The 20,298-nt window shown below is 38.5% G+C and overlaps 1 protein-coding gene across 3 annotated transcripts in view; it reads left to right on the top strand.

Moving 5' to 3' along the window:
* Positions 1-1,565: 1,565 nt before the first annotated feature.
* firrm (fignl1 interacting regulator of recombination and mitosis) overlaps positions 1,566-20,298 on the top strand; it is a 44,455-nt gene continuing 25,722 nt past the window's right edge. For 2 of the 3 annotated variants that reach the window (XM_073063224.1, XM_073063226.1), the window contains exons 1-12: positions 1,566-2,049; positions 5,039-5,079; positions 8,090-8,178; positions 9,154-9,258; positions 10,626-10,766; positions 11,503-11,668; positions 11,771-11,855; positions 12,229-12,367; positions 14,520-14,609; positions 15,246-15,310; positions 16,669-16,817; positions 18,524-18,653. In XM_073063224.1, the coding sequence (XP_072919325.1) occupies positions 1,961-2,049; positions 5,039-5,079; positions 8,090-8,178; positions 9,154-9,258; positions 10,626-10,766; positions 11,503-11,668; positions 11,771-11,855; positions 12,229-12,367; positions 14,520-14,609; positions 15,246-15,310; positions 16,669-16,817; positions 18,524-18,653 (1,289 nt within the window). In that variant the 5' untranslated portion in view covers positions 1,566-1,960. The remainder of the gene's footprint in view (positions 2,050-5,038; positions 5,080-8,089; positions 8,179-9,153; positions 9,259-10,625; positions 10,767-11,502; positions 11,669-11,770; positions 11,856-12,228; positions 12,368-14,519; positions 14,610-15,245; positions 15,311-16,668; positions 16,818-18,523; positions 18,654-20,298) is intronic. The other variant, XM_073063225.1, reaches the window with a different exon arrangement.

Consider the following 20,298-nt stretch of genomic DNA (forward strand, 5'->3'; position numbering starts at 1 on the left):
GGCACTGCAGGAGAAGGACGTGATGGACACAGTGGGGTGGTTCCCTGAGCAGACCGTCCAGTTCATCTGGCAAAATGCCTCATCGCCAGACCTCACCAACAGGCACCAAGACCTCGCCTGGCTGGCGGTGAGAGGGGCCCTCCCAGTCCGATCCCTCCTGTATGCCTGAAACGTCATCCCCACACCCCTCTGCCCACGGGAGGACTGCAGTGAGGAGTCGGTGACCCACCTCTTTGCACACTGTGGGTTCACGGAGAAGGTGTGGAGGAGGATGGAAGGGGCAGTGTTGAGGTTCATCCCCAGCAGCTGCGTAACAGAGGACTCTCTGATCTACGGGCTGTTCCCAGGGACGCACACCGAGACCAACATCCGGAACTGCTGGCAGATCATCAACTCGGTCAAAGACACTCTTTGGTCGGCCCGAAACTTGATGGTCTACCAGCACATGGAGATGTCCGTGGGGAAATGCTGCCGACTGGCACATTCTCGGCTGCAGGAGTACATGCTGAGGGACGCACTCAAACTAGGTGCAGCCACTGCAAGGGCCCGGTGGGGAAGGACCACAGTCTAGGGTCCTTCTCCTATGGGAGTTCAGGGGTGGAGGGTTGGGGGTATACCCCCTGAATGTAAATATGAAAGAACAAAGTGCCACGTGGGTGGCAAAACTTTTGAACTTTGAAAATGTAAAGAGAGTAATGGTACCAACTGTAAAGAATTGAAAGTCTTTGAATGGTTATTGTATATAATTTTATTTTTGAATAAAGTATATTTTGTTTAATAAAAAAATCAATGATCTGGATAGCAATGTGGTTAACTGGATCAACAAATTTGTTATTACACAGTGAATGTAGGGTACTGAGAGTGTGGTAGAACAAAGTGATCTGGGAATAAAGATCCATAATTCATTGAAAATGGCATCACACGTAGACTGGGTCATAAAGAAAGCTTTTGGCACATTGGCCTTCATAAACTTCTTATTCTGGCTTATACCATAGGAGCAGAATTAGACCATTTGGTCCATCGAGTCTGCTCCACCATTTCAATACGGCTGATCCATTTTCCCTCTCAGCCCCAATCTCCTGCCTTCTCACCTTCATGCCCTGACTAATTAAGAATCTATTAGCCTCTGCGTTAAATATACCCAATGACTTGGCCTCCACAGTGCTTGTGCCAACGAATTTTACAGATTCACGACTCTCTGGCTAAAGAAGTTCCTCATCTCCGCTCTGATGAAGGGTCTCGGCCCGAAACGTTGACTGGTTATTCCTCTTCATAGACGCAGCCTGACTCGCTGAGCTCCTCCAGCATCTGCAAAATATATTGTGTTTATCCTAACTGTCCTGTCTCTCTTTACCTCCGGCTTAGTTCCTGTCATTTCCTTTAACATGAAATACACCAGTCACGGAGACTACTGATTCCGCTGCACAAATGTCACCTGACCCGCCGAGCTCCAGCATCGACCGTGGATAGAAACAGCCCCGGAAGTATTTCTTGGGATATTTCTGCACATGCGCACTGCTGAAGATGGGTGTCAGGTGTGAACATGCGCAGTAGGTTTCGTTGGCTCCTAATGTCGGCTCCCAAAGGCTGCTGGGATAGAAATATTTGACTGCTGTGGAGGGAAACGCGAGTACAGGGAGTTGTTGGGTTGAAAGAATGGATCAGGCATCCTGCAGTTACATGTACAAAATGTAAAGGATTATCTGAACGAACAGCTAAAACAAAAACAGGAGAGACCATGTCGAACTTGAATGCAGGGTGATCCATTCCCGCATTGGAGGAAGTTTGTGTGTAATTGACCGATGCTTTTGACTCCAGGAACAGTCCCTGTGCATCACTCTCTCGTTGAAATGTCAGTCGCCTACAGGTTTGATTTCTGAGCTTTCGCTGAGAAGACCATATACTTATTGTACCTTTTAAAAGTAAACTGGAGAATTTTCAAAGTGAAGACTTTGTAAGAATGTCCCAGAAATCTTTAATAGAAGAAGTTTTCCAGTGGAACGAGGAGATGTGTATGAAAAAGCTGGAAACAATTCTGCCTGAACTTATCATATCCTTAATGATTTCTCTTGGTATTATAAAGCTGATAAAGTCAAGCATAGCTTTGTTCGTGATCGGCTGTGTCTAACCATTATCAGGGAAATTGATGAAAGAAAAACAGTGGATGTTATCTAAATGGACAATAGCAAAGCCTTTGACAAAGTCCCGCATGGGAGATTGGTCTAGAAGTTTAGTCACATGGCAATCAGGTTGAGGTAGATAATTGGAATCAACATTAGCTTAACGGGGGAAGAGATACAAGTTGGTTGCCTCTCTGACTGGAGGCCTGTGACTAGTGGTGTGACAGGGATCAGTACATTGTTGTTTGCCATTTATATTAATGATTTGGATGATAATGTAAACTGGACCAACAAATTTGCGGATGACACCAAGATTGAGGGTGTAGTGGATAGTGAGGAAGGGTGTCAAAGTTTGCAGTGGGATCTGGACCAGTGGGAAAAATGGTAAACGGAATTAAGTTAATGCAGCCAAATGTGAGGTGTTGCACTTTGAGAGGACAAAGCCTGATAAGACTTACACAGTGAACAGTAGGGTACTGGGGAGAACAACAGATCAGAGGGATCTGAGAATACAGATCCATAACTCATTGAAAGTGGTGTTACAGGTAATAATGCATTTCGTACAAGGAACAGTAGTGCAGATCCTTATCTAAATGGGAAGAAAATTCAAACATCAGAGGTGCAGAGGGACTTGGGAGTCCTCATGCAAACCCCCCAGAAGCTAAATTCACAGGTTGGGTCTGTGGTAAAGAAGGCAAGTGCGATGTTGGTATTTATCAAGGGGAATAGAATATAAAAACAAGGGATAATGCTGAAGCAGTATAAGACACTAGTCAGGCTGCACTTGGAGTGTTGCCAACAGTTTTGAGCCCCTTATCTCAGAAAGGATGTATTGTCATTGGAGAGAGTCCAGAGGAGGTTTATGAGGATGATTCCAGCAATGAAGGGATTAACATATGAGGAGCGTTTGGTAGCTTTGGGCCTGTACTTACAGGAATTTAGAAGAATGCGTGGAGATCTTATTGAAACCTACCAAATGTTGACAGGACTAGATAAGGTGGATGTGGAGAGCATGTTCCCTCTGGTGGGGGTATCTGGAACTAGTGGGCATAGCCTCAAAACTCAGGGGGTGACCTTTTAGAAATAATGAGGAATTTTTTTTTAGCCAAAGAGTGGTGAATCTGTGGAATGCTCTGCCACAGCCTGTGGTGGAGGCCAAGTTTGTGGGTATACTTAAAGCAGAAGTTGATACATTCCTTATTAGTTGGAGCATCAAGGGATCTGGTGAGAGGGCAGCTGTATGGTGTTGAATGGGATCTGGGATTAGCAATGATGAAATGGCAGAGCTGACTCGATGGGCTGAATGGCCTAATTTGCTCATATGTCTTATATGGTTGTAAATAAAGCTCTTGGTACATTGACTTTCATAAATCAAAGTATTGAGTCTAGGAGTTGGGATATTATGTTGAAGTTGTATGAAACTTCGATGGAGGCCAGATATGGAGTACTGTATGCAGTTCCAGTCACCTACCTTTAGGAAAGATATCAAGAAGATTGAAAGAGTACAGAGAAAATTTTCAAGGATGTTGCTGAGACTAGTTGATCTGAGTACAGGAAAGATTGAATAGGTTAGGACTTTATTCCCTGCAGCACAGGAGAATGAGGGGGAGTTTTACAGAAGGTATACAAAATTATGAGGTATAGATAGAATAAATGCAAGCAGGTTTTTTCGACTGAGGTTAGGTGAGACCAGAACTAGAGGTCATAGGTTAAGGTAAAATACATAAGGGGAGCCTGAGAGGGAAAAAGAGAGTGGTGCAAGTCTGGAACGAGCTGCCAACAGAAGAGGTGGATGTGGGTTCTGTTGCAGCATGTCAGAGAAGTTTGGAATTGTACATGGATGGGAGGGGTGTGGAGGGCTATGCTTCAGGTGCAGGTCAATGGGTTTAGTTAGAAATTCAGTTTAGCATGGACTAGATGGGCCGAAGGGCCTATTTCTGTACGTTAGTGCTCTGCAACTCTATTGCAAACATATTAGCAAAACCAGTACAGTATAGCAAAGCAGTTTTATCTGACAACATGTGTTCAATTATATTGGATAATGAATTAACATATTTAAGGATTATTTTATCAAAATCACAACTAGAAATCTAGCTTGCTTGAAGAATCTCATAGCATAAATTTGCACAGTAACAGTATCTGTGATGAACTTTTTAGCAAGAGAATGAAAATTGATAGTTTGTTGTTTTGTGGGATGGAAGCTGAGGTAGGTCTGTAAGAATAGAATGGTGTATCAATGGGCAGGGTCGTCTGCTGAGCTAATGCTTCCAGTCCCTTTAAGGCCTACAAGCTGGCAAGGAGTGGGTAAGTAGAAAAGGGTCTGATGTTTTTCAGCAGCAGATCTGAGGGAGGAGTGAGAACAAATGATGTTTTGGAGGTAGAAAGTGATAGTCTTTATAATGAAGATGATGTGTGTTTAGTGACTTTGATGCCTAATGGCTAGGGAGGAGGAAATTGCTTTGAGAATGGGTTTGGGGATCTGGCTGGACCTGGTCAGGGTGAAAGTCTGCAAGTCCAGTTGCAAGGTTTATATTGAGCCGATCTTTTACAACTATGTTTTGTGCCCAGGTATTCTTGGTTTGGGAGTGCCTCAGCTATCTAATTTCTGTACATTTTCACTTTGAACAAAGCAAAAAATAATTTTTAAGATTTTACTGTTTAGAATAATCCTCTGAACATTTTAATTCCATCTTGATTGCACTGGAGTTGAGATCTGTTTAATTTCAAGTTGTTTAGACAAATGCCTCTTTTTATGTAGGCTGGTTACAATGTATTAGAGACCATTTATATGATTATTCTGCTGAATACAGATAATCCACATCTCACTGAACATTATTATGGTCTTTAAGTGATGTAGTTTGTTGTAAGTTCTCAGCTTTCAATAATTTCAATAGTAATATTCTCCTTAACATTACTTACTCCATATACCAATGCAGTGAGAGTGGCAGCAAACAATTGCGTAAGTAACACTAACAATCTTTGTTTCTTCAATAAAGCACTCTAGTTATATGAAGGAACCATATTAATAGTTGACTATTATTTTCTATTTGTGTATTATACGCCTCTAACTACTTTGATTTTCTCTCTAGCCCAAGAGTCTGTATTAATTTTCTTCATATTGTTTCAAATTTGCCTTTACTATGAATGAAAGTTTAATCACACACATGGTGTATGAATGCATTCTATATGCATTGGTACTCTGTTAGTGGAATTGGTGGATAAGGTAGAGTTGGTTGCCTGGGAGATTTGGCGACTTGAAAGTAAGTAGGGTACTTACTTCCATCAGTGAATGAACCAGCAGCAGAATTATCTAGAACAGGGATTGCATGCCCAAGATGGCATGCACAAAAAGTCTTGCTGGCACGTAGCATGCAATGCTATCCTTGACTCTTTAAACTCCACCAATAATAAAAAGATACATCATTATCATCTTTACCGGCAAATGAAGCGGTGAATGATTTTTTTTTTTGCAACCTGAGAATGGTGAGATGTTTACTACATGCATAATTCTCAAAACAGTGCAAACCAAGCTGGATATAAAATTCTTGTTGTTAATGCAGCAACAAAAGTCTCACTGAGAGTAAAGTGTGTTTATTTTCCTTTATGAATATGCAGCAAAGCTTATAATTTCACAAAAATACTTATTATTTAGAAATGAGATTATTTTTCAGTTGTTAGCTTAAAAGATTTATAGTAATTTTTGAACAGATTTTCAAAAATGCTTTATTTATTTCAATCTGTCTCTGTTATACTTTTATTGACAATAAAACAATAAATACATGAAAATAAGTAAAAGGATCCATTATTTTCCGTAATAAAAAATCCATAGCTATTGTTACAAATTCAGTAATCAATGATCATCTCTGATCAAAACTATGGCATGTAAAGAAATATTTAGAAGATTATTGCCAATTTGGGCACTCTGACAAAATGGTTTGCCATCAATCTAGAATCTGATGCACATTTTGCAAATGTGCTGATCCTGTGAGAACTTTTTAGAAGAATGATGTGCTCATGAAAACTTGATTTCCTTGTTTTGCTTATTTGATTTGACAAAAGTCAAATGCATTCAAAGTTACACAAAGACAGTTTTCATTTGTTATAGTAAATTATATGTTAATGTTAATGTGTGGAATTTTTAAAAAAAAAAATTAGGTTTTATCTGGGATGCCCAGGTATCTTGTAGTCCAGAGTTTAAAGTAAGTGTTATTATCAGAGTGCATACATGTCACATACAACTCTGAGGTTCATTTTCCTGTGGGCATGGTCAGCAAATCTATAGAATAGTAACTATAACAGGATCAATGAAAGATCAACTAGAGTGCAGAAGGCAACAAACTGCAAATATAAAAAAATGGTAATAAATAATGAGAACATGAGATAATAAAGTGTGAACAGTGGTTTTGGGAAGATCTCAATAGATGGGCAACTGAGTGTAATTAATCCCTTTGTTCAAGAGCCTGATGGTTGAGGGGTAGTAACTGTTCTTGAACCTGGTGCTCAAGTCCTGAGGCCCTTGTACCTTCTACCTGATGGCAGCAGTGAGAAAAGAGCGTGGACTGTGTGGTGCTTTCTTATGACAGCATCTCATGTAGATGTGCTCAGTGATTAGAAGGATGTTACCCGTGATGGGCTGTGCCAAATCCACTACCTTTTGTAACAACTCCATACTTAATACCAAGCATATATATAGTATTAACATCAGAAAATTGTCTTAAGCTGTCTTGCTCCTTAAAGTTTTTTTTCAACATCAGTATCTTATCAGCAGATCTGACATTTAAAATAAATGTGTAAGTGGGAATATTTGGTACACACCTACAAGATAAATTGGAAATAATAGGGACTTGTTTATTCAAGTGGAAGTGATTTTTTAATGCTGTGAAAAAAAAGTACTAAACAACTCCTGACAGTTGAAGTTTTACTTTTGCTATTGTTGAGTCTCATTCCTTCAAATTAAAAACAATTGGGAATTACTTTGACATATTGGTGGATCTCTTCCTTAATTCCAGTTTTCTTCCTCCTCATTATCCTTTGTCTCTTAATCCTGTCATTCCACTATTATTTTTGTTACACAATTTTAGCATTAAATTAAGTGTTCTGACCTATTCCTGTTTAAATTCTTCATGTTATATTTAGTATCCTTTAATTTGGTTGAAGAGATGTGCTGTTGCAAATAGATATTGGAAATACATAGTGCACATGTGCATATTGGAGTGCACATCACACACAAATTCTCATGGTCCCAGACACATCCTACACAGTCAAGAAAGGTCACCAACACCTCTGCTTTCTGAGGAAGCTGAAGAGAGCTGGACTTTGCACATCCATACTCACGGCATTCTACAGATGCACAGTAGAGAGCATCCTGACATGCTCCTGACATCCTGACATCACTGCAAGGTGTGGAAACTGCACTGTGGCAGACAGGAAGGTTCTACAACGGGTAGTCAAAATTGCCCAATGCACCACTGGCACCAGCTACCCTCCATCAAGGACCTACGTATATATAGAAAAGAGCCAGTAACATGAAGGATCACACCCAACCTGTTCATGGACTGTTTGTCCCACTCCCATCAGGGAGGACGCTACGTCTCATCCACGCCAGGACCACTGGACTCAAAAGCAGTTGCTTTCCCCAAGCAGTAAGGCTGATCAACATCCCCACCACTACTTTATTATTTCCAGTCGGTCACTTATGCACAGCCCAGTATCGCTTTATGGACATACAATCAATCTATTTGTATAAGAAGTCTTATGTATTATATTTATTGTGTTTTTTAATTGTTAGTACATTTGTGTTTTTTGTGCTGCAGCAGACAGATCCAGAGTAACAAGTATTTCGTTCTCCTTTACAGAATACAGAAAATGCCATTAAACAATCTTGACAAGTAGATAACTTTTTATAAGAAGTAAAACAGACTTGTAATCTAAAAATCTGTGGTTTTAAGTGATTTTATAATTCTTTAAAGGAACATTGAAGATTCTCACAGAGAAGTTCTTGCCCCACATCACACTTTCTGAGATAGAACAGACCTTTTCCTCTCACTTATTGCCCAAGGTATGTAAATTTTCAACTTTCCCTGTATTTTTTGTCCAATTAAATACTACAACTTTGGAAACTTGCCTCTTCCCCGTGTATTCTGTTAGTTTTCCAGGTGGATGGTTGACCTGACCAGCCTGAGACGTGCAAATTGGTGCTGAGAAGCTTCACCGCTTGTGCCAGCCCACAAACACGATCCTTTACAAGCAGTATCCACACCGAGCCATGTGCAATTCATTGCTTATTGAATGCTAAGGGAGGGCAGGGATTTGCAGCAGACTCCTGGTGGTGTACCATACAGCAATAGGGAGGCAGACAGTTTGTGCAAGTTTTTTATCTCCTGGTTTCCTAGTGTGCTAATGTGGAGGGTAGGGGTTCACACCAGATTTTGGTACTTATAGTGCAAGCCGATGTAGATATTTGTTTCTTTGTTTATTTATTTATGTGGCGATACAGTACAGAGTAGGCCCTTCTGCCCCTTTGAGTCACACCACCCCAGCAAGCCCCGTCAAACCCGATTAACACTAACTTAATCCTGGGACAACTCGCAAAGACCAATTAACCTCCCTGGTATACCTTTGGACAGTGGGAGGAACCTGGAGGACCTGGGGAAAGCCCTTGCATTCCACAGTGAGGACATATAGAGACTCCTTTCAGAATGACACCAGAATTGAACTCTGAACTCCAAAACACCCTGAGTTGTAATAGTGTCGTGCTAACTGCTACGCTACCATGACAACCAACATGAAAGCAAAATATAGAATATAACAGAAAGCTGCTAAACAAAGGGTGCTTGTAACACTCAGCGGACCAGACATTACTTGCAGTGTACGCATCTGTGAGTGTTTGGCCTGGAGGACCAAGTGTTGAAATGAATCAGCAGGGTGCTAGTGTCATCCTTTCATGGTTTTTGATGTTTTAATGACTCCTTTGCTTTAACTAACCATAAATAATTTCCCAGTTGAAAGCTCAGAGTGGTTTACTTTGTGCTAGGTAATGACATTGTTTGATGAACTTGCAAATGAGTTATTGCAGCACATAAGGCAGTTGTCCAGTCAGAACACGGGCCTGCAGACAGCACTGCGGAACACTATACAGGTAGGATCTTTCAAGTCTAAACTGTTCTTATTTTATTATTAATCCTCTTATAATAGTTTAATTTAATACTCGGATTGTAAGTGGCTTTGTCACAACACATCAACCGTTATCTGATTGTGTTCAACTCAAGGCCTTTGTTTTATTTTCAATTCCTTCTGAATGATCAGATTCAGATAACATCACTGGCATATGTCGTGGATTTTGTTGTTTTGCAGCAGCACTACAGTGCAATACATAATAAAAGAACTATAAATTACAATAAGAAGTAGATATTAAAAAAAAGTTAACTTGAATACGTATTGCAAAAAGAGAGGGGGAAAATACTAAGGTATTGTTCGTGGATACTTGTCCATTCAAAAATGTGATGGCGGAGGAGAAGAAGCTGCTCCTGAAAGGTTGAGTGTGTGTCTTAAGGCTCTGTACCTCCTGCTTGATGGTAGCAATGAAAAGCAGGCATGCCCTGGGTGATGCAGGTCCTTAATGATGGATGGCACCTTTAGAAGGTGTCCTGGATGCTAGGAGACTAGTGCCCATGATGGAGCTGGCAGAGTTCACAACATTCTGCAGCTTTCAACGATCCTGTGCAGTTGTCCCGCTGTACCGGATGGTGATGCAACCAGTTCAGAACAAGTTCTTCAATGCCTGGTGTATCATTCTCTGTAGGTTTTACAAGAACTTTTTGTTTTCAGAACAAAATGACAAAATATGTGTACAATTATAATAACAGTCAGTAATAGTCAATTGGTAACATACCTGAATAGACTCATTGATCAATCTGGTTATCCAACCACATGCCTGACAAGATTTGATGATGTGTTGTGTGTATGTTCTGACAAGACATTCAGGCCATGCCAGGGTTATCCAGGTCAAGAAGAATTGCTTAATATTTACCGATTGCATACTTTTTTTGATCAGTGCTAGGTGTTTCATTCTCACTTAAATCGATAGCATGTTAGAGACTATATTGGCAATGATGTTGAAGAAAAAGATTACAAGTGCTTTGGCTCAGTGCGCAGGTTAGCTTTTAATGTACTTGAGCATATCTCAATTAATGATCCCACAAATAGTTTGGGCAGCAAGGAGAAGGGAGTGGCTGAGGCTTCCTTCCTGCTATTGAAGATGTATTGAGTTGTATAATTGCAATATAGGACATCTGCTACAGTGGTGAGCATCAGTTTAGCAATACTGGCATCAAATCAGGGTTGCACTCTAACATTATGATCTGCCTGCTCTGGATATTCTCTGACTGTTATTTGAAACCACATTTTGTGGCCACACTCATTTCTTTAGAAGTTATGTGATTGATCAGCATATGTCCATTATCTTCTGCAAACTTGTTTATATGATTTTTGTTACTTTTTATACAGTCCCAGATCCAGATTCTGGAGATTCTGATGAACTTTGTGCAACATATGTGCAAATTTGAGGAAGCTTTAGCTTTGGAAAACATCCATTCACTATCCTTGGCTGTTTTTCATGTCCTCAAGAATATCTTTTGTCACTGCAAGGTGAGGCAGATTTAAAAAAAACTTTCCTGTTTAAAAGTTTCACTTACAGTCATGTCCTATTCCTTATTTAAGAGGGCAATCTTTGGGGTTCTTGTACTGACAGCAGTAACATCCCTGTTGCGTTTCTTTTCGTTTTCCTTTTTTAAAAGGGGGGTTAGAGAGAGGGGATTTTGTTTTACAGAAAGTCTAGTAATGCAGATGCTGAAGATCTAAATAATATTAGAAAATAGTGGCAAATCTCATCCATCTTTATTGAAGTAGTAGCTGTAAAGCAAGGCTTGCACTTGTTTATAATCTATTTGTGCATGGAATATAAACTTCACTGATATTATCATCCATACTGTATCTCCTCGAACTGGAGGTGGCAGTTAGGCACCTTTGGTACAAAGCAAATAGATCTTACTCTTTAAAAGGCTGTCTGATTCACTTGTTCCTCAAAGAAACATTCCTCACCACATTATGTTTAGTTTCATTCCTTTCTGAGACCAGCATAATTATTTTGCAGAAATAGTAAAAGGGAGACAAAGTTCTTTTGGAGTATTTCTACAGCTGTTCAATGTAACTTGTCAGGTGTGTAAACAACTGATTTCTAAAACAATACAGAACATAATCAAATCTGAGTTTCTACCAAGCATACTAAATTTGTACTAATGATATGCCAGTAAGTTGATAAACTACCTCCTTGCCCAGAGATAGTTCACTTTGTTGATGATAATTTTTTAAAATCTGTACTTAGGAGAGTGAGACCTTGTACAGTGGTCGATTGCATTTGGTTGCAGACATATTGCAGTCCTTATTTAAAGAGGCATATTCCCTTCAAAAACAGTTCATGGAATTGTTGGATAGGATAGTTCTGGAATTGGCAACAAGCACTACTGAAGATATTGCATCTATGGTGACAGGTCAGTTCAGAATATTCTGTTTTGAGTTAATGTCTGTTGTTTCTGCAAGTTTTCCATAATTTATTCCATAGCAACTTATTTTAAAATTCTCCCATTTTCAAGTGGTTCACAGTGTTTTGGAAATATGTTCAATCATTTCTAAGATGGACCATGCTCTACATGCTAATACATGGAAGTTTCTTATTAAGTAAGTACAAATTATATTAATAAATATATTTTTGCCTGTTCTGAATTTTCTGTTCTAACAGGAAATTAAAGTTAGTGTAGGAAAATAATTATTTTGTCATTCAATTTTAGCACTGTTTCCAGAAATGATTGTATTGATTTTTGTGCATTTAATTATTGGTTATTTAGGCAATTAGTGATTGGGCAGGAAAAAGATGTGGAAGTTATACTGCCATTAGGATGATGTACTGAGTGGCAGCACAACTATCCCACTAGGGGGCTCTATAGAAATAAAATTATAGCAGCCTTTTGTGAAAATTTCAGAAATGCTTTCATTCAGTTGATAATTAGAGAAAAATCAGATTTTGTTTTAATAGTTTGGCATTCTGTTTCAGAATAAGTGTGAAGCACCGGGCATTGCTGGAGAGTAAGCTGCCACATGATGGATTTGTTGCTGGTCTTTGTGAGGACATTCTCTATTCCTTCAACTCATGCTTGCATTTAGCTGAACAAATGAACCAGCCTACAGTAGTGGTAATTATTAATTCCATCATTTTTTTTAACGCTTGTATATGTCTAATATTTGGCAGAGCATATTATTATCACCACATACCTTAAAGGACAAGTCTTTTAAGATGATTTAGGAAGTGGAAGTGCAATTGCTATCTTTGTGTTTTCTGAAATAATGTTCAAGTGTGTGTGTGTATACATATATAAACTCAAATTAAAAATTATTTGCTTTTAGGACAGCTTTGCCCAAAGCCAATATTATTTCTGTGTGCATACTTTCTGGAGGTTTGCTTTTATAATCAACCTAGGAAATCTTCCTTCTTTCTTCATATTTTTTTCATATTTTGATTTAAAACTTCTTTTACCACTGCCATTTTCTAGCAGCCTGAAACTATGCTATGTAGATGATCTGGATTTATTGTATTCCCTAACTTTGGACAATGTGGCATTTGTGTCTCTTCTGCTTATACAAGTCCATATCCCTACACTCTCTGCACATTAATATGCCTAACTAAGAGCCTCTTGAGGATCAAGGATCAACTGTATTTGCATTTACATTTACATGTATTAGGAATTTGCTGTAGAGTGCTGGTGTGCCATGCAACAAAAAACATTTATTCAATTATAAGAGTAAAGAATTATATAAAGAATAAACTGAAAAGTTAAAGTATGGATATGGAATAGAACTTACATGAATACCAGCATGTATTTACAATGTAAAGAGCAATATAAAGAGAGGTTTAAAAAAGTGATTTCAATGCAGTGCAGTGACTGAGGTAATAGATATCTCAGACATCTTTGCATTTACCCCATCTCACTTTAAATGCAATGCCTCCTGTCTCAGACTGGGGGATAAAAAAAGACCAGCTTAGTTTAGTTGAGCATTTATTTACGTACTGTGCAATAAGTTTGTGCGCATGTAAAAGGCTAGGGTGCTAAGACTTTTACACAGTACTGTATTTGTCAAATTGGAGCGGAGAGCGAGTTTGTAAATCTGGTAGGAGCAAAGGATGTTGGGAGTGGTTAGGGTAGAGTGCCACGGGAGGGTTGTGGGACAGGTGGCAGAGAAGGAGTGCCAAGGTTGGTGGGGGTTGGCATGGGTGCACACCCAGCCCTGAGACACCAGCAAGGTAATTTGATTCCAAACAATTGGTTTATTGATTATAGAATGTCTCTGGTGCATCCCACTCTCTACCCTCTCCCTTCCCCTTTTGCCAACCATGATTCCCCTCTCCCTGCTCCCTTCCCAATCTCAGTCCACAACAGAGACCCATAGCAGAATCAGGTTTATATTCACTCACATATGTCATGAATTTTTTTTTTGTGGCAGCAGTACAGAGCATTACATCAAATTACTGCAATACTGTGCAAAAGTCTTAGGCACTCAGGCTAAATACATTTACCTTTTACACAGTACTGCAGTTCAGCACAACATCATGAACTGAAGGGCACATTCCTGTGGTGTATGTACTCTTGGAAGGATGTGCTTAAGATTTGGAGGGTGCAGAAACAATTTGCAAAGTTGTTGCTGGGATTGGAGGAGAGACTGGTTGGGTTGGGAAGGCGACTGAGATTGCCTTCGTACAAGTTTATAAAATCATGAAGCTTGTAGGTTGGGTGGATGGTAACAGTCTTTTATTCGCATGTTAGGGAAGTCTAAACCTAGAAGCATTAGTTTCAGATTAGAGGGGATAGACTTTAAGGGGACCTGAAGACACTTTCAGCACACAGATAGTGTTGGGTACATGGAACAAGTTGCCAGAGGAAGTGGCAGAAGCAGACACAAGTACAATATTTGAAAGACGTTCTGATAGGTACATGGATTTGAAGGGTTTAGAGGAATGTGGGCCAGTTAACTGGGGAAGGCACCTAGGTTGGCCTGGACAAGTTGTGCCAAATGACATGTTTTTGTGTTGTACAGCTCTCTCTCACTCTGTATCTTATGTTCCCTGAATGTATGCTGTTTTGAAATTTTTGTATTGTTTTATTCAGCACTCCTAGTTTGTTCTTAAAATCTGTACATTCCAAGAAATTAGTTAAAGAATGTTGTGTTTGTAAATTACTAATGGAATACTCTTTAATTTGAGTTACTGTCGCAGGTTTGTAATAAATAGCCTTAACTTTTGATCTGAAAGTATTAAGGTTCATGTATTACTGGGCATTTGCTTTTTTCAAGGGAAATGACAACAGTACCGATTGTAAACTCTTCCAAAAGACAATGAAGCTGTGCCGTTTTTTTACCAATACACTCGTGCACTATGTAAAGGTAACATAACCTATTATTATCAAGTGCTGTAGAATTTTGTGAATATATTGCACCATTGTCACTTCAAAAATTCAAACATGAATTAGTATTCAAATTTTAAGAAACATCCCAAGTTTTTGAAGGTGGCGTTGCTAGGGGCTTGACTTATACAACAAGTTTTATTGAGGGGACTCTACACCCTCCATTCTCTCCCATTCCTCTTCATAAAACCTTTGGTGGCATTGTATTTGAAAGCTGCAGGACATTATTGCTGAAGATTATGCTGACTTCATTCTCTGCCTTTTGCCAGAAACAAATAATATTTCTGTTGCATTGGGTTTAGCTCAGTCTTATGTAACAACAGCACATACCTTTAATAACAAGTCATTTATGATGATATCCTGTAACTAGTGCTGTTTGGTATTTTCTGCAGTTATATTCAGAATTACCAATATCTCTCTCAGAAAACTATTAACTAAAAATCACATTTGTATTTAACAGTTTTAATCAATCTTTATGTAAACAAGTTGTTTGCATAGTAGTTAAGCTAAAACGTATATCATCTGTTCTGTTAAACCAACTCTAGCTCATGTTTTTGTTTATATTATGAAAATGGCACAAATCTTATTCTGATTTCTGATTTATTCTTAAAATTAGGAATTTAATGATTTCCTCTCAACATCTTGTCGCTTATTACACCACCTTTATCTTCAGCTGTACAGGTAAGACTGCATATTGAGCAGCAGCAAACCAAAATATGAAAAATTCATTTTATCTAACTTTATAATAACTATAAATTGTAATTTATGTTAATTCGCTAATACAATTGTCTTACTTCTGAGAGTGATTTGTTTGAATATGGAATGGGATAGATTGTTTTAATTTATTTACTCAGTTAGATCATAGAACAACTTAAAACATTACAACATAGGATTAGCCCTTCAGCCAATGATGACTGTACCAAGCATGATACAAAAATTAAATTAAAATCTTCTGCCAGCACATGATCCATACCTCTCATTCCTTGCATATTCATGTGCCTATCTGAAAGCATCTTGAATGCTACTGTCGCATCTGCTTCCCTTGCGTCTGCTGGCTGTGAATTCCAGGCATCTGCCACTCTATTGAAAAAAGATACTTGCCCCTCTTACCTTAAAGGTATGCCTACTTGTCTTCAATATTTCTACTCTGGGATAAAGATTCTGGTTCTGTACCCTATCTAAACCTCTCCCAATTTTATAAACTATTGTCAGGCCTCCTCTTGGCTTCTGATGCTGTGGAGAAAATAAGCCACATTTGTCTAATCTCTTTATACTGTCTAGACAGCATTCTGGTAAACTTCTTCTGAACCCTTTGCAAAGCCTCCACATCATTCCTGTGACGGGGTAACCAAATCTGCATGTTATACGCCCAGTGTGGCCTAACCAAAATTTTTTACAACTGTAACTTGACCTCCTGACTTTTGTACTCTAGCTCCCTAGCAATGAAGGCAAGTTTGCCATTTGCCTTCTTTACCACTATTTGTGTGGCCACTTATAGGGAAGTATGGATTTGGATCCCAGAATCTCCCTTACATCAGTGCTGTTTAGAGTCATGCCGTTAACTATGCTTTCCCCTTGCAGTAGATCTTTGTTTCCTCTCTTCCTTTTACTGTGATGTATGTTAGCAGTTCAGATGCATATTTATTGAATGTAGGAAGGAAATGGAACTGAATCTTCACATAATCTTTCTTTGCATACAGTTGCATTGTATAAATAATAATTAATGTTATTATAATAAATGTTATAATACCAGGAACTCTGGTATTTCATTCTGGTGCTTCTCTTTGTTTTAAGTTGCCGATACTAGACATCTGAAAGAAAACACAAAAATTTTTCCAGCAATCTTTTGCACATTTTCCAGTAGTAGTTTCATTGAACTAAAATAATCTGGGAATAAACCTTTTTTACAACACTTGTTTGTGGACTGGAGCTGTGAGAATGCAAGAAAATAACTTTTAAATGAAAGAAAGGTGAAAATACAAAATTGGAAATGTGGTAACTAATTTGTATTGTAATAATTTAGCAATTTTTTTCTGCAGTAAATTACCTCCAAGTTTATATGCACCTATTTTGCCCAGTGGATCTTATGACCAGATTGCCTGCGTTGTTCCAGTTGCACTGGATGCTCTTGTCTCACAGCTGATGTCCTGCAGGCCCTTTGTGGAGAGAGTGTTACTAGATAATCTAGGTGAGTCCAAAGAGTTTTGGTCTAGCATGGATTTAATCTCTTTCAAATAAATAGTCTGGGTTAGGCTAAATACTGAGTTGAATCAGCATTTTACAGTTGTCATTTAAACTTGGCCAATAGAAATGTATATGATTTGCAAAACAACTTTCCCTTTAATGAAGAGAAGCCTCCATCACAGTTGGAAAACAAGAGCTGTTGATGAAAATATTATTGAAACATATCAACAATCTTCACCTATCAATGAGGATAGGGAAAATGTAATTTTCTGAGATAATACAAATCAGCTATACAGCTTATTTGTATTTTTCAGAGTAATTGGTCTTGGCCCCAAGCCCATCAAAATCAGGTTTAATATTGCTGGCATGTTGTGAAATTTGGTAACTTTATGTCAGCAGTACAATGAAATACATAGGCTTTACAATTCAACCGCCAGGAGTAAGATATGTTAAAGTGCCGGGGTTAGAACTCAATGTATTAAGTAAACTACTTAAGAACTTTTTAAAAGCTATTATTAATGCTTTTTGAGAGAGTGATTTAGATGCATATCATATTTTTACTGAGTTAAGTATTGTATGTAATTAGTTTTGCTATAACAAGTGTATGGGACATTGGAAAAAATGTTGAATTTCCCCATGGGGATGAATAAAGTATCTATCTATCTATAGAGGGGAAAAAACTGAATTACATTAAGTGTATATATATCTTTTAGATAGTAAAATAAGTAGTGCAAAAAAAACAAATAAAAAAATAGTGAAGTAGTGTTCATAGGTTTAATGTCCATTCAGAAATCGACTGGCAGAGGGGAAGAGGCTGTTCCTGAATTGCTGTGTGTGTGCTTTCAGGCTTCTGTACCTCCTTCCTGACGGTACAGATGCTTTCAAACACTATGATTTTAAAAATGTACATAATAAATTGCAAGAGGCATTCAAATTTGACAAATTCTGAAGTCCTTGGTTTATTTAACTAGAAAATTAATGGTTCATTTTCATTTTTTGAGTCTTTGTTTAGAGTTTACGGTCATTGGGTTTTCTGATTTTGTAGAGTCGAAGTTACCTTAGTATGGATGAGAAGCAGGTAGTGAAAGTCCTGACAGGTGTGCAGTAACAGTGGGTTCCATCACTTGTGCCATTTGTCTATTGTATTTCATTAATCTATAAACTGAAAACATTTTACTTTGTTGTCACTATGCATTTTGATTGTAGTATGTACTTTAAGTGACACAGTTAATATAACGGGCCAGATCTTCTGTTAACCGTCTTTGAGCTCAGTCTTCCATAGGTAATCTGCCTCCAGCTGATTTGCATGGCTCAAAGGATAGCACAAAGCCTCTGAGCATATCTAATCGTCTTGGCATCTCTGGATTGCCAGACTAGCAGATGAGGCCTTACCCACAACTATAAAAGTTGTCATTAAGAGTAACTACTATCTATATGTCAAATTATTTTTAAGAGATTAGAAAAGTAAGAAGTAATTAAAAACAATTACATTTAAATTCATTTTATGTCAAATAAAATGGATATTGTCCTCTGTCTGTCATGTTTCTTCCCTTTTGAGATCAGCGGGTCTACTGCAGTTTCACTATGTCAAGCTGGCACAGGTACTGGGAAAACGGCATAATTTTGTGTTAAGGCCTGTTGAATTTGCTTCAGCCACTTATTATTTTGGTAATGATATTTTGCTAAGTGTGTGCTTTCTTTCATGTTAAGATTCCTGTTCTGAGCTGGTCTTTCCACAATGTTTACTATTGATTAACATCATGGACAAGCTTCCTTCGCAGTCTGAGGAAGTTCAAAGCCTCTGGTGTTCTGGTAGTCAGTTTTCAGATGAAAAGCCAAGGTGAGGTCTGCTACTCTACCAATAATAAAAAACAGAACCAAAGCTGGCAGTTTAGTTGTATTAAGAAATGCAGGCAATCATAAAGAGCATCTGCATACTTTTGTATAATGCTTCATTAATACATACATTGAACAACATATTAGCTGTTGTATAGTTTCTTTAGTGGACTGAACATACTTTAACTCAGTGGACAAATGTGTCAATGCACATGATATTGCAGGGAATGCAGATGATATTGAATTATATATGATGTGCTAGCTAATATATCTTTGATTTTCACAACATCTGCTTTGTTTGCTAATATTTAAGATTTCATCCTGAATTGAAGTCATGCTGCTGAACGAAAAACCTATTAACTGTAAAATTGACTGGCCGTTGATTAGTTGGTGACCTCTTCTGAGCTTAGACATTTCCAGTAAAGGAAGGCTACTGATATGCAGTCAACAGTGCTAATTAGAATGATATTGGTGAGCATTTTCTTAGAGTCATTAAGAATTACAGCAGGGAAACAGGCCCACTGGCACAACTCCTTCATGTAGGCCAAGATGCCAACCTGGGCTTATACCATTTGCCTTCATTTGACCTATATCCATCTAACCCTCTCTTATTCATGTACCTGTCCAAACATTGTAATTGTACCAGCATCTACCACTTCCTCTGGCAGCTTGTTTCTTATACCCACTTCCTTCTGTGTGGGGGGAAAAAGTTGCCCCTCAGATCCCATTTAAATATTTGCCCTCTCATGTGGGAGAAGGACTGTAGCTATCTACTCTGCTCCACATGATTCCCTCTCAGCCTCATTTGCTTCAGGGAAAACAGTGGCATCTAATCCAATCCCATCCTATAACAAAAAACCTCAGTCTCCACAACATCTTTGTGAATCTTGTCTTAATCATACATTTCCTATAGTGTGGCAACCAGAAGTGCACACAACATTCCATCTGCGGTCTAACCAACATTTTATTTTACTGTATCAATGTCCCATCCCCATCTGCTGAAGACAAGTGTGTCAGTACCTCTGTCACCACTTTCGGGGAACTACCGGTATGTATTTGTACCCATACGTCGCTCTGTTCAGCAAGTACTCCCGATGGCCCTACCATTTACTGTGTTTGTCCTGCTCGAGCTTAACTTCTCAAAATGTTTATCTAAGTTAAATTCCATCTGCTGTTCCTTTTCCCTGAGTTGATTAATATCCCATTATAATGTGAGAAAACACTCCTCACAGTCCACTTACTACAATTTTGATGTTGTCTGTAAACTTACTAATGATGCCACCTGCATTCTCATCCAAATCTTATTTATGGCAAAGATTGGTGGAACTAGCACTGTTCCCTGTGGCGCACTTCTGGTCACATCTAAAAACTATTTTCCACTACCATACTCTGCCTCCTACCACCAAGGTAATTTTGTATTCAATTGGCTATCTCACCCTGGATTCCATGTGTTGTAATTTTGCAGGTTTGTCAAAGGCCTTGTTAAAGTCCATTTAGACAACATCTACCACCCTGCCCTCGTCTGTCCTCTTAGTCACCTTTTCTTAAAATTCATTAAGTTTTGAGATGTGATTTCCCACAAATAAAGTTAGGCTAGTTATCCCTATTCAGTCCTTATCTTTCTAAATGCAAATTAATCTTGTATCTCA

Source organism: Hemitrygon akajei, chromosome 12, assembly GCF_048418815.1.
Source record: "Hemitrygon akajei chromosome 12, sHemAka1.3, whole genome shotgun sequence".
NCBI lineage: Eukaryota > Metazoa > Chordata > Chondrichthyes > Myliobatiformes > Dasyatidae > Hemitrygon > Hemitrygon akajei.